General features: G+C 44.7%; 1 protein-coding gene across 1 annotated transcript in view; it reads left to right on the forward strand.

Moving 5' to 3' along the window:
- The first annotated feature begins 709 nt into the window (after window positions 1–709).
- Window positions 710–14,103, forward strand: part of PARM1 (prostate androgen-regulated mucin-like protein 1) — a 101,220-nt gene continuing 87,826 nt past the window's right edge. Inside the window, exon 1 of the mRNA XM_027599297.2 lies at window positions 710–904. Coding sequence (XP_027455098.1) covers window positions 862–904 — 43 coding nt within the window. The 5' untranslated portion in view covers window positions 710–861. The remainder of the gene's footprint in view (window positions 905–14,103) is intronic.

Consider the following 14,103-nt stretch of genomic DNA (forward strand, 5'->3'; position numbering starts at 1 on the left):
TATTAATTCCTGTGTCACAAGATTGTTAGAAGGAGTCATGATACCACACCTAGGAGGTTGCCTGGCTCAGTTATCCCATGATCACTATTACCAGACATTAGTATTATTTCTTCTGGTAGAAGCTGAAAAGGATAAAAGACATCCTGGCTCAGGCACCAGGAAATGCAGCGGGGTTGAATGTGTGGGAGAGTTTAAAGTACACGCAGGAACATTTGAAGAAATGAAGGAAAAGTTTCTCATACTTGGCAAGGAATGTGTATTCTCTTTTGCAATAGTGGGGTCTTGGCTCCTCGAAGTGACGCCTAACATGGCATATGCGCACCTGTTGTAAACTCGCATAAGAAAAGTTGAGATAAATTCCCGGGGGCAGAGAGCCGCTCACACTTCTTTGCATCCCCTCAGTTCCCAGCTGGGTGCCAGACGCCCGGACCTTTGCTGAACTCCGTCAAAACTCGAGTCTCGCGCCCTGACTGTCCAGCAGAGGCCGCCCTGGGCCGAGGCTCCCGGGACCCGAGCGCCGGGAGAGGGGAGGCCGGGGGAGGGGTGGCCGAGCCAGCGCCGCGGGGCCCTGGTGGGAGGGGTTTGGCTGGGGGCCGGCGCGGCGGCAGAGGCGGCCCGGACTCGGGCGGCTGGGATGGAGTAGAAGCGCGCCGGGCGCCGGACGACACGCAGCTGACGGAACCGCGCCGCGTTTGCCTCGCTTCTCCGCCCGCCGCCGGAGCAGCCCGAGCCGCGCGGGCCGAGCGCGCAGAGCCGCCCTCGCCTCCCGGCTGCTACGGCCGCCAGCCCGGCAGAGGAGGAGCCGTCCGCGCTCCGAACCCTCGGTCAGTCCCGGAGCTCGGCACCGCACACCAGGGTACCATGGTCTGCAAGATTCTCTTCGCTCTCTGCATCTTCACGGCAGGTATTTGGGGGCACCGTCCCTCCCGGATTGGCCGGCGCGCTCTGGGCCCCGGTGGCCAGCGCTGGGGCTGGGGCTGGGGCTGGGGCTGAAGCCGGGGACACCGGGAAGTAAGTCACCACGCGCGGGTGGCCGGAGTGGGGGGAGCCTCCGGAGTTGCGTGAAGGTATGTGCGCACTTGGATTTGGGGGTGGTGTAAGCCTGTCGAGATCCTGAGCCGTGCGGGACCGAGGGTATGACAAGGTCCTTCCTGCCGCAGCCCCGCGCCCACACAAACTCCGGGCTTTGTGGAACAGGTGGCTGCGCGACGCGTTCGAACCCCGGGTGAGCGAGACTGGCGTGCGACTCGAGGCTTCTCAGGTCTCCGAGCACACCCCGCCAGAGTCGGGCAGCAGACTTCTTGAGGCGATTGGACCCCGGGAGGGCCGGGAGAGGCGGGGAGAATCATAATCTGGAAGGCTCTAAGCAGTGGCTGCACGCGCGCCCGGGATTTGGCGGTCCGGGTCTCGGGTGTCCGGCGTCCCTCCGTGATTGCGCGCTGGGGATGATGCGTCACTAACAGCCCCACCGGCAGCTGCCTGAACCCGGCTCGAGCTCGCGATCACCGCCTGGGTTTGCAGTTCTACCGTGTGGCCTGGAGCCTCCCAAAAATGTGTGCAGTGGCAGAAACTGTCAAGTTGGCTAGAACTAGCCCCCGCCCCCGACACCCATTCTGGACGGCTTCCGCGCGCGCGCCTCGCTGGTCTCGGGACCAACGGCGGCGTCTCTGGCAGGGGCTGCGGAGAGAGGAGCAGGAGGGCTGAGCTCGGCTTCGTGGGGGCCGGGAGACAGACAACGCTTTCAGTCTGGTGTTGGGCACCCAGTTTTTCCAGAAAATGCAGCCCTACAAGGGACAACCGACTATGGATAAGGCACCAGTGGAACGAGCAGCCCGAGTGCGCGGACACTGGTATGTTTTTGATAAGAATGTTCCAAAGCCACATAGCACAAGCCGATTTGACTCATGCTTCTAGTCCGTGATTTTCTTCCGCCTGAATTGCTTGGGTTCCTGTTCTTGTGGACACAGGTCGTTACAGTCCCTCGAAAAGAAGCTAGGGGTTTCCTGGCCGCTCACAAAGGGTAATGCAATTTTGAGGAAAAGTTTCCCAACTTAAGATTGTAGCGTGTTTTGTTTCGTTTTTGTTTTCTTCCTTTACTTGCTGAAAGCCTGAGGAAAACCCCCTTTTGGTTTTGGTGTCCGCACTGTTTGCAGTCGCGTCCGCAGACGGTTCCCAAACACTCTGGCGGCTTTGGCTCCGCAGCCTCGGCGGGGCTCCGAGCGCCAGGATCCCAAGCAGGTGTAACAGCCTCATTCCAAACCGCGGGATTGCCATGTGAGGCAGTTCCAGTAACCCTCCAAGCAAGAGATGTTTACCACACGACATGAAAGGTGCCTTTACTTTCTTCCTCGCTAGAAATCTTTCCATGAAGCCCAAGGCTCAGAAAAACTTGAGTGAGCCTGTAGAACCAGTGGGTAGGTTTGTTGGCTAATTTCATCTTGTGGCTTGTCTTTTTAATTTTTATCAAGAGCTCTGGCAGCTGGCAATATCCGGATTAACCCTCCCAGGCAGTGTAGGTAGCATTTTTTATCCTAAGGAGCTCAACAGTTTTTTTCTTGGTCAATTTTAGAGCTTAGTCCAGCTGTTCTGGGGGTGAGAATATTGCCCTTATCCATTGCTGGAGTGAGGGGGCTGGTGGGCCCACTGAGCAACCTCATCCACGCACACGTGGGGTGGGGGGTCAGAACCAAGACGATCACAGCCTCCCAGTTCTGGGGCTCTCCAGACCCCAGAAGACATAGTTCATGTTTCTGTGTACGTCTTACGAACAGAGTGATGAAGCTTCAACCTTCCCTCTCTAGGGATCCCTGTGTTGTTAGAGCTACTGCAATAAATTGTGACGAAAATAATATAAAAATTGGCATAAATACCTCAAGAGACTCTTTGCATCCCCAAAGTAGGGTGTTTTCAGAAACCAAAATATCATTTTTCTAGGGGAAAAAAAAAATTGCTGTGTTGGTAAAGGAGAGAGGGGTGAGGGTTCCTGAAATGAAAGTGGCCTGCGAGTTTCTGTGGCTCATCCCCCAGCTCCCTTGGTAAAGCTCCGGTTGGTTTCACCCAGGATTTGCTGCTCTTCTGCTCTCCTTCTCCTCTTCCTCCCCATCCTCCTCCACTCCCCCGCCCCCACCTACTCTTCCTTCTTTTTTGCTCCTCCAGGAAAACTCTGAAGGTGATACTTTCTTGAGCCAGGAATGGGGTTTGGCAGGGGACCTTTTTTTAGCTTAATAAATCCACTCAATATATACATAGCATTTTCTCCTGCCTGTATAATGGATACTTGCAAATATGTGGTCATTGTCAACAACCATGATCTCTACATTTATTCACTTGTATTTTAAAAAGAAGGAAGAGATAAATAAATCTTTAAAAAAAAAAAAGAAGGAAGAGAGCTTGGACTGTCTTCAGTTCTTTCAACATTGATTGTGTTGTGAACTATCATGGCTGGTTTACAGACCATTCTCAAACATCTCTATGTACAAGGCGCATAGGAATACTGCCTCCAAATTAAATTACAAGGCAGCACCCCCCAAGTTTTTGGCTACAGAACTGATGAGGGAGGGAGGATGGCAGGCCGAAGGAAGCTTCCATCTTCATCCCTCTCCCTCTCCCCTCTGGATTCTCTTCTTTTTTCCCACCGCCATCATTACCCCTCTCTGGTGTTCTGTGTCCCCATTTATTTAGAAACTCCCTCACTGAGACATCGGAGATATACTGGAACTCTCAAAAGGCCTTTTCCAACACTCAGGGAGGACAAAAGGGAAAGAAGCGTAGATAAAAAGAGGCACAAACCCCATGATCCTACTTTCCTGCCCTGGATGCTGCCCTGTCTGTCCCTGCTCCCCCCCACAGAGAGACCATCACATCCCACCCCGTTACCTAGGCCGATGTCTTGACCGTTGGTGATCAAACCCAAGAGAGCTAGACTCCAGTCCACCACCCAGCTAGAGATACTGTCTGTGTTCTGGGCCTGTCAGATCGCTCTTCTCTGGGTGACTAACATCTAGAATGGTTCTTATCATTGAAGGGAGACCCCACCCTACACATTTATGGCTCTCTTGTCACTACAGATCCAGGATATATGTCAATACTTTATCATCAGCATATTAAAGTCTTTTCATGAATCATATCATAAACATATTAAAAATAAACCAAAATTGCACACACATTTATGAGAACAGCAAGGTTGCCTGTGGTTGTTTGGGAGTGGGGGTGAAGGGTTACTCCCATCCCTTTAGCCTGGGCACCTCCCATTCCTCTGAAGTCTGTATCACAGTCCAAGAAGTGACACCTCCTTCCCATGAAACCTGACCTGAGAAGGTGGAAGCTCTTCCTTGTTATCTGACACATTTACTGAGGCAGTGTTGCAAAGTGGTAAGCCCGTAGAAGCCCGTAGATTCTGCAGCTAGATCGCCTAGGTACAAAGCTAAATTTCACTACTTACTAAGTGTGTAATTTAGGGCAAGTAACTTAACCATTCTCAGTTTTCTCATCCACAAAATCGGGGAAATAAAACCTCATAAGTTTATTGAAAGTTTTAAATGACAATGTACTCACAGCACCTGGGACATAGGAAGCACTCAATAAGTGTTAGCCACTGTTGTTTCTATTAATCTTATTAATAACGTTTACCAGTGTTTGGTACCCATTAGGTCATCCTCTCAGAAGCAGAGCTTCTACATTTGTGCTTAGACTATGTAAATCAAAGATCTCAACTGATAGTCCAGTACAGGGCCAGCTGTTTTGGCAAACCTTAATGTGCAAATTAAGAAAATATTCAGCTGAGCCTACTAAATGCCTAATTTGAAAAGATTAATAATGTGCCAGCTCAGATTTAGCACAACAGTCCAAAGGAATGCTCTGGAACAAATAGAAGTAAAGTCTCACAAAGGACTTTATTTCTTCCACAAAGTCTTTTGGAAACTGGTGTGTTTCAGAAGCCCAACTCAGCTAAACCTTGAGGTCAGGTTCCCAGAGCCACAAATTTTAGATGATTCCGATCAAAGAACTTAGGAAAAGGCAGCTCCTGGTGCCTGAATGATCCAGAAGGGCTCTCTTGAAAGCCCAGAACCATCAGTAATGGCCAGATCTCTAATTTACCTTGAGCATTTGGGCCAGGTCTAATTGTGTGTGTGTTTTTATAAGGAAAATATTGGCCAAGTATTTAGCCTGTTTGATCAGACTTTCTTAAGCAATAATTTTCCCTGTGGGAGTGGGGAGGTGGGGAGGTGGAAACAATGGAGAGGGACATTTTAGAAATATTTTCAAAAGGGATTGGCTGTCTTAACGTCCAAATGAACGGAACCCTGCCGTAGCATTTATAATAATTTGCTTCCTTTTGGAAGTATCTGTCACTTAATCTGGACATGTTAGTTTAGAAATCCAATATTTGTTTTGCTAATAAGATACTGAAACAGTTGTTTGCGGAAAAAATGTTTTATTAGAAGACAGTGGCAATTCTAAAAAGAGGTAGGCAAGTAGTAAGTGTGTGCCTTAGGTAATGCTGGCTTTTTACTTAGAAATGCGGGGCTAATGGGTTATCGTCCAGTTAAGGTGACTATAAAATAAGACTGATTTGTGTGCGGCATTACTTTGCTTTTAGTCACAGCTTAAATTATTTAAATGACAGAATTCATGTAACAGCAGATTTTCTGATGTGTGGATCTTTAAACATTCATCGTCATCCTTATACCAGCATAGCCCATTTCTTTGACCTGTCTTTTACCTGTTTTAATGTCATTTATAAACCTTGAGAGCTTTGCCACTTTTAAGTAATAGAAATCATTACAACAAAATAGACAATTAAATAATTCTTTTCATCTGTGTTTTCCATTGGTGCAGGGCAGTATAATGTCAATTGAAAATAAGCTGTTTTAATTTTCCTTTGGCTAGTGTTGCCAGATTTAGCAAATAAAAATACAGATTGCCCAGGCCAATTTGAATTTCAAATAAACAGTGAATTCTAAACATGTCTCACACAGTAGTTGGGACACACTTAAACTAAGTAATTCTTCACGGTTTATCTTGAATCCAAATTTAACTGGGCATCCCGTATTTTATCTAAAAACCCAACGTTTGGCCTTTCATCTGCGGTTCATCTGTACAGTGGGTTTGATATAGGACTCGCTTTACCTTGAACCCCACCTCACCTAGCTTTAGTTGCCCCGCTCCATTTCAGTCTGTTCATGGGAAGACAGGGAGATTCCAGAGCGGCTCTCTCTAGGATAGCAACTGCAAGGAATAAGGTTCAGAAGCAGCTCTCCAGTGAAACATTTTAAATCTGATTGCATTTCCTTTTTTTTTTATTTATTTTAGAACATGCGTGCACTCTGGAGTTGGGGGGGAGGGGCAGAGGGAGAGGGAGAGAATCTTGAAGCAGACTCCCTGCTGAGTGCGTGGAGCCAGAGTCCAAGTCTGGGCTCAATCCCAGGACCCTGAGATCATGACCTGACCCAAAATGAAGAGTCAGACACTTAACCAACTGAGCCACCCAGGCACCCCTCTGATTGCATTTCCATTAGCTGTGCATTGTTACGTGTTTCTGAACATCTGGGATTTCTGTAGGCTTCCTGAAGCTACATTACCTTAGCCTCTTGTGACTTTTCCTTTAAAAAAAAACCAAAACGGTATACGTATTTTAAATGGTAGCAATGTTCTTGCCTGGGAGCTGGAACTAGAAGCCTTCTAGAATCCAGCTGGCAGCTAATTAAAAAAGAAAGTTATAGAATAGGTTTGGATTTCACTGCTCTTTTCGGTGCCCGGATCTTAATACATCTCACAAGTATTAATTATATAAGGTTTACGTAATTCCTACAGGGTAGGTCTATTGGTACACTTGAAATCTGTAGGTATAAAGCCTGAAGCAGCATATTAGAATTTCAAGGCCAATGGAGGGTGGGGGGAAACCCTTAAGCGATTAGACTGTGGTAGAAATTTGCATCTTTTATACCTATGGCAGAATCTCTGAAATCTGTGAATAGGTAACTGTTAAGTGGGAAAAAAAATTGTGGCAAGTTACCGGTGTGATATTTGGAAAACACATCTTTTCGATTCAAGAGAAGGTGAGTGGTAGGATACAACTTTGATGATAATATCTTCCACTCAGTCCACATTCTGACACCTGATTTTGTTTTCTATCAGGGAGGAGATAAGGACATAGGAACTTGAGTGCAGGTGTTGAACGTGAAAAGAATTGGAGGAGAGAAAATTTTGTTTGATTTTTGTGTGTGTGTTTTTGGCCGTGATTGAATGGGGTGATTAAAACATATTACCTTTTAAATGATGATTATTCTTGCCAGTTTTGTGTTGTCCAGAAGCATAACCTCATTACTGACAGTTTGTTCACTTACTATCACATTCTGTGATGGATTACTATGGGTGCTTCTGCTTCTTACGAAATCTTTTTAGTTTCTGTTAGAAAAGTTTTTGTGATCCTACAGATGGACAGCAGACAGATACCAATCTACTGGTGTTGAACATTTATTTGATTGCTATACACTCCACGGCATGTGATTCTTGCTTTGTACTGTAATTTGGATTCTTTAGGAAGAACAATAACAATTATCATAAGGATAAAAGGATGCTCTCTTTTTTCACTGTACAAAAGCTACAATGCCTTGTCTATATGTGTTTAGGGAAATATTTAAGACGCCGTAATTCTATTGAGTTACTGTAGTGTGTCAAATTATGTCAATTACGAGGGGATTTCAGTATGTCTCAGAATTACAATACAGGGGAATTTTGATGCCCATTTGTTCATCAGAGGGTCCTAAAGAAATCTGGTGGACTGAACACCTCTTTGTTGGCCTGGGAAAAGAGGCACGTTATTGGTGGATCACACACTCTGCCAGGGGAGGAATTCTTGCTCTCGGTGGATCTGCTGCATGAGAGGCAACATCAAGATGAATATGGGGGTGCCTGGGTGGCTCGGTCGTTAAGCGTTTGCTTTTGGCTCGGGTCATGGTCCCAGGGTCCTGGGATTGAGTCCCACGTCAGGCTCCCTGCTCAGCGGGAAGCCTGCATCTCCCTCTCCCACTCCCCCTGCTTGTGTTCCTGCCCTCACTATCTCTCTCTGTCAATAAGTAAAATCTTAAAAAAAAAAAAAAAAGATGAATATGGCCATCACCCAACCGATGAGGAACCCTGGATGTTGTGTCTTAAAAATTACAATTTGAGGGGCGCCTGGGTGGCTCAGTCATTAAGCGTCTGCCTTTGGCTCAGGTCGTGATCCTAGGGTCCTGGGATCGAGCCCCACGTCGGGCTCCCTGCTCGGCGGGAAGCCTGCTTCTCCCTCTCCTGCTCCCCCTGCTTGTGTTCCCTCTCTCGCTGTGTCTTTCTCTGTCAAATAAATAAATAAAATCTTTTTTAAAAAATTACAATTTGATAGGGACAGCATTCAAGAGGACAGAGCCCTGGAATTCTCCTTTTCGAAGGGCTGTTCAGACAGGTCTTAGCAAGAGAAGGAATGATCAGTTTTCAAGGTTATAAGATTATTCATCATTTATATTCTAGGAAATGTTGGTGGGGAAGTAAGTGTGATATCAAATTACATGTGGAAACTGGGTAAGAAATGGACACTGTGAAGGAGTCATGGCTGTTGCAGAAATTCTGCATAGAGTACATGGGAAAGCCCGGGGGTGGTCTGTTACGTGAGATGGAGAGAATATCAGATGGCTGAATGTGGTGGCGGTGGAAGGGTAATAGGGGGTAATAATTAAAATTATTGGGGGCTACTAAAGACCAAACCAGCCCCTTGCTACTGCTGCTGGGAATGGAAAACTCATCAAGTTTCATTTTGGGTGGAGGGGTACGGGTTGGGATAAGTGATTCCTCCTCAAATTTATATGAATATAAAGCCTACTTTAGTACACCTTTTTAGGTTTGTGAAAGGTTGCAAATTGAGCCTTTCGGATAAAACAATGTGGTGGCCCTTAATGGCAGGTAAGTAAGGTATCCTCAGCATTATAAAAGGGGACAAAGAATGAGAAAATGCTTCAAGATGTCAAAAGGAATTTGCTGCTTAGTTTGGATCCATTAAGGAGGGCTGAGTGGCCTGGGGGTGCTCACTTCAAGGCAGCCATCCTAGACCCTCCACTTCAAAGAGTCCTATTTTGAGCAGACACCCCTTTACATGCTTATAGGATGAGGCACACAGCCCTGATATTTATCAGGTGAGAATGACATATTTTTTTTTAAGATTTTATTTATTTATTTGAGAGAGAGAGAGAGAGAGCATGAGGGAGAAGCAGACTCCCTGCTGAGCAGGGAGCCCCATGTGGGACTCGATCCTGGGACTCAAGGATCATGACCTGAGCCGAAGGCAGACACTTAATCAACTGAGCCACCCAGGTGCCTGAGGATGAGATTTGTGAGAAGCAATAAGGCTGGAACAGGCTTTGGCTAAGTCAGGCTGGCATGGAATGCCAACTCCAAGATCTCAATTTTCTGTGTTGTTGGGTTATGATATATACATTGATTACCATGTGAGTGAGCATTCAACAAATGTTTATTAAGCAAGTACGCCAACAAATAGAAGGTTTAATTTATTTTACTTCATTTGCTTGCCTGCATCCCACTACTAGATTGTAAGGTGTGGGCAAAGCAGGAATTTTAGCTGCTTTGTCCCCACTGTGTCCCCAGCACGTAGAACAGAGCAAAACACATAAGGGGTGCTTAGCAAATAACTGTTAAATTAACTTTTAATTGAGAACCTACATGTACTAAACATTGTCCAAGACTCTGGAGAAACAACAGTGAACAAATTAGACAGAACTCTACCCTCAGAGAATTTTCATTCTTTGAGGATGATGAATTTTGACTTGGTCAGAAGAAATCAATGGTTGACTATCTAATAGTCATCTTAAACTCAGCATGTCCAAGTCTGAACTCCTGGACTTCCCTCCCCCAGGAGGCTCCAGATGAAGCCTTGCCCATCTCAATTAATGGCAATTCAACTTTCTAGTTGCTCAGGCTGAAAATCACGAGTCCTCTCTGAGTCCCTCTCTCCCACCACCCCTCATCCGATCCTTCCAGATCTCTTTGCCCTACCTTTAAAATAGATACAGACTCAAACACTATTTGCCACTTCCACTGCTCTCGCTCTGGGTGAACCACTGTCTCTTTCTCCTGGAATACTGTGGTGGCCTTCTCTCAGGTCTACCAACTTTGACCCTTTCCCTCCTAAAATCTGTTCTCCACATGGCAACAATTGATCCAATGGAAATGTAGTAGATGATGTCATTGCTCAGTTCGCAGCTTAGCAATGGCTTCGCGTTGCACTCAGAGCGAAATCCCAAGTTCTTCAAGTGACCATTAAGACCTACATGAACTGCTGCCCCGTTCATTCTTGGACCTGGGCTTCTTCCTCTTCTTTGCTCACCCTATACCAGCCACACTGGCATCCTTATAGCATGCAGCGGCTGGTTCCCCTGTCTACGACATACTTTTTCAGATGGCTAATTCCCTCACCTCCAAAAAACCTTTGCTCAAATGTCACCTTCTCAATGACCAGCATTTTAAAAATTGCAGCCTGTTCCACCGAACAACATCACATTCCCAGTGCCCCTTAACTGCCTTTTGCCTCTACTTTTTCTTTAATGTCTGTCTCCCTCCATCCCTTACCCATCCCTGCCCCCCTGGGATTTTGTCTCTTACTTTCTGTGGTAGCCCCAGTGCTAAATACTACATGGCACTTAGGGTGTACTCAAAATATATTTGTTGAACCGAATGAGTAAAATACATTTTTGAGGGGTGCTGGATGGCTCGGTCGGTTAAGCATCTGCCTTCGGCTCAGGTCATGATCCTGGAGTCCCGGGATCCAGCCCCACATCGGGCTCCCTGCTCAGCAGGAGGCCTGCTTCTCCCTCCCCCTCTGGCCCTCTCCCTGCTCATGCTCTCTCTCTTGCTCTCTCTCTCAAATAAATAAATAAAATCTTTAAAAAAAAAACCACATTTTTGAGGGTTGGTAAAATGAAGACTTAATTCAAATTTTGCCTTAGATCACCCAAAAATGAGACATTGGCAAACTTGCTTACTATCAGGTGCTTATGTCTAGTGTTTCCAAATAGCTTTTTAAAAAAAAATGTGAGTCAGCCTTTAGTTTTCATTGAAGTTTACAGAAACTAAACTTTAAAATCAGCTTTTTTTTTTGAGCTATGAACTTACAAAACATTTCTTTTAAAAATGTAAGCCTTGGGCGCCTGGGTGGCTCAGTTGGTTGGGCGACTGCCTTCGGCTCAGGTCATGATCCTGGAGTCCTGGGATCAAGTCCCGCATCGGGCTCCCTGCTCAGCGAGGAGCCTGCTTCTCCCTCTAACCCTCCCCCGTCTCATGTACTCTCTCTCTCTCATTCTCGCTTTCTCAAATAAATAAATAAATCTTAAAAAAAAAGACACTTTGATTGCCTTACAAATCATATTCATCAAAATAAAACTGATCTTTTAAAAAAATAAAAAATAAATAAAAATGTAAGCCTTTCCTCACCTCCATGGATATCACTTTGAAATAGCTGAAATGTGAAAAAAAAAAAAGGAAAAAAAATAGCTGAAACATTTTAAGTTCTCTGGCCAATTAAGAAAATGTCACCTTTGAGCTCAGCTAGAAAAGATAAAGATACCTCCACTATTTGAACATTTTTGAGAATTTTCTGGATAACTAAAAATAACCTGATGATGAAAAGTGATTTGAGTCTAAAGAAAGCATGACAGGCGGTTTCCCAGTGATGTTTGAGGAAGTTAAGTAAATTCTAACGCTGAGTGTTGAGAGCCTAAGTTAGTCACCAATAAACTGAAGAATAGAATGAGAGTTTTCCTGGCCTTAAAGACTCTGCATTGTGCCTCCACTGGTGATTCTGAATTGTGCTATATAGTCCAAGCAATAGTTCGAAGTGGTTGAATCCTGACTAGAATCAGACCTGCATTCCTGTGAACGCTTGTTATCAACACTGCAGGGCGGACCCCCCCGACATGGCTGGTGTTACAGTCACCCAGGCTGGCATAGCCCTCAGCTTCATCATCCAATAAATACTCATGGTACTTTCTGGCTCAAATAGAAACATTTAAGTATTTAGCAGCTGCCAAAAAGAACACAAGTTTAGGAAATAACAACATACTTGCTTGAAGCCTCAGGGACAATGGTAAAATTGAAGATTGTACTTGCAGAGTGACCTATAAACAAACCAAAGAACAGAAAAGATGACACTTTATATTAAAAACATTTGCCTTGCTTGTTCAGTGAGGTCCACTTGCCCATTTTTGAGGGGGGCGGGTGCTCGGGCAGCTTGAAGGAGAGCAGCATGGGCTGTAAGCCGGGGAATGGCCAAGGGCAATAAGCCTGTCCTGGTGCTGGGGGCGCTGCGTTGGGTGGTGTGAGCATGACACCAGAGGACTGGGGACCGTTCCCCCACCTCTCCTCTGTGGGAGGGACTGTGTTCCGAAAGGAAATGGAAAGCAGGGCCTGTGGTAATTCTAGGTTTCATTTTTGAGGAAGTGTCAGATGGTTTTCCAAAGTTGCTGCACCACTTTATATTTGTGTATCCTATCTCAATAAAGTGACTCAAGTACATTTTTTAAGAAAAGAAAGGAAAAGCCATGCACATTGGCAAGAGAAGCTTCCCCAGATCTCCAAGGCAAGGGTCGCTGCTGAAGGAGGAGAAATCATTACATCACTGAGACCATTTGAGTATGGAGGTTTATCATAAAGGGGGAGATGTGGTTTTTGAGATGAGGAAATTTACAGCTAAATTTTTGTTAAAAAAATTAAATATCCGTAAGTGACAGTCTCGTCTTATTTTATAACAGTCTTTTTTTTAAAGATTTTATTTACTTATTTGACAGAGACACAGCGAGAGAGGGAACACAAGCAGGGGGAGTGGGAGAGGGAGAAGCAGGCTTCCCACTGAGCAGAGAGCCCGATGTGGGGCTTGATCCCACAACTCTGGGATCATGACCTGAACCGAAGGCAGACGCTTACAACTGAGCCACCCAGGTGCCCTTATAACAGTTTTTTAAAAGCTGCCCTCAAGCACTGTTTTTTTTTATTATGGAAACTATAAACAGGCACAGAAATTGACAAGAATGTATCTATCACCCACCCAGAACTGATTCAGAGTCTGTTTGTTTTGGTAAAGAACTTTTTTAAAATTTTAATACATTGGAAATCATGTAAATGTCTAACTATAAAGTGTTAGTCAGATAAACTAGCATACATTCAATGTTCATTCAACTGGGCAACACCAAGCAACTGCTTAGAAGTAGGAGGTGGTTGGTTCATTTATGTATGAACACATTAAGTGGTTACAATATATTGAACTAGTAAGTGTAACTTTATATCTCACAATTATATCAGACAAGCAAGCTACAGAATAAATGTACATTGTGATGAAATATTTAAAACATTTTTATGTGTGTGCCTGTAGAGAAAATCATTTAGAAGAATACGGTGGTTATTTCTGGCAAGTGAGCTTTGGGTTTCTTTCACTTTTTATGCCCTTTTCTTTTGTCTGACATTGTTAAAATAGTTTGTATTGCCTTCACAATTAAAAAAGTAAAGATATTATCAAGATTTTAATCCCTCTTTATCAACAATGTAGTTGTTGTAACTGCTGGATAGCTACTTCTGTTCTCAAAATCTTGAGTCAAGAAATCCTTCTGATGGACCCCTCAAAAAATACATCTTAGGAAAGCGGATAACCTCAGAAAGGTTTACAGGATATCACTGATACAATGGGCCAGGAAGGTTCTGGGAAGGAATTGACTTAAAGTAATATATTTTATAAAAACAGAGTGCTACATAAATCATTGATCAGAACAACCGTCTTGGATAGTATTTTAAGAAACTCTGACTTAACTGATCAGTATTTGAGATACTTTGTTTCAATACCTTGGTTGTCACTTATGGCAGCAATTTTTAAGTTAAAACATTATTCTAAGCTTTTCTATAATGAAATCTATCATCTTAGCTATCAAATAAGAAAAAATAGCCCTCAGAAGAATATATGATTTGTTTTCCTTTGGCAACATTAAATTTGTTATAGCATCTTTTCAATAAAATAATCAATAAAATGTGGTTTAGGTAAATGCTGGAGCATCCGTTACTAATAGTCCATGA

The sequence above is a fragment of the Zalophus californianus genome, chromosome 2 (genome assembly GCF_009762305.2).
Source record: "Zalophus californianus isolate mZalCal1 chromosome 2, mZalCal1.pri.v2, whole genome shotgun sequence".
In the NCBI taxonomy this organism is placed as follows: Eukaryota; Metazoa; Chordata; class Mammalia; order Carnivora; family Otariidae; genus Zalophus; species Zalophus californianus.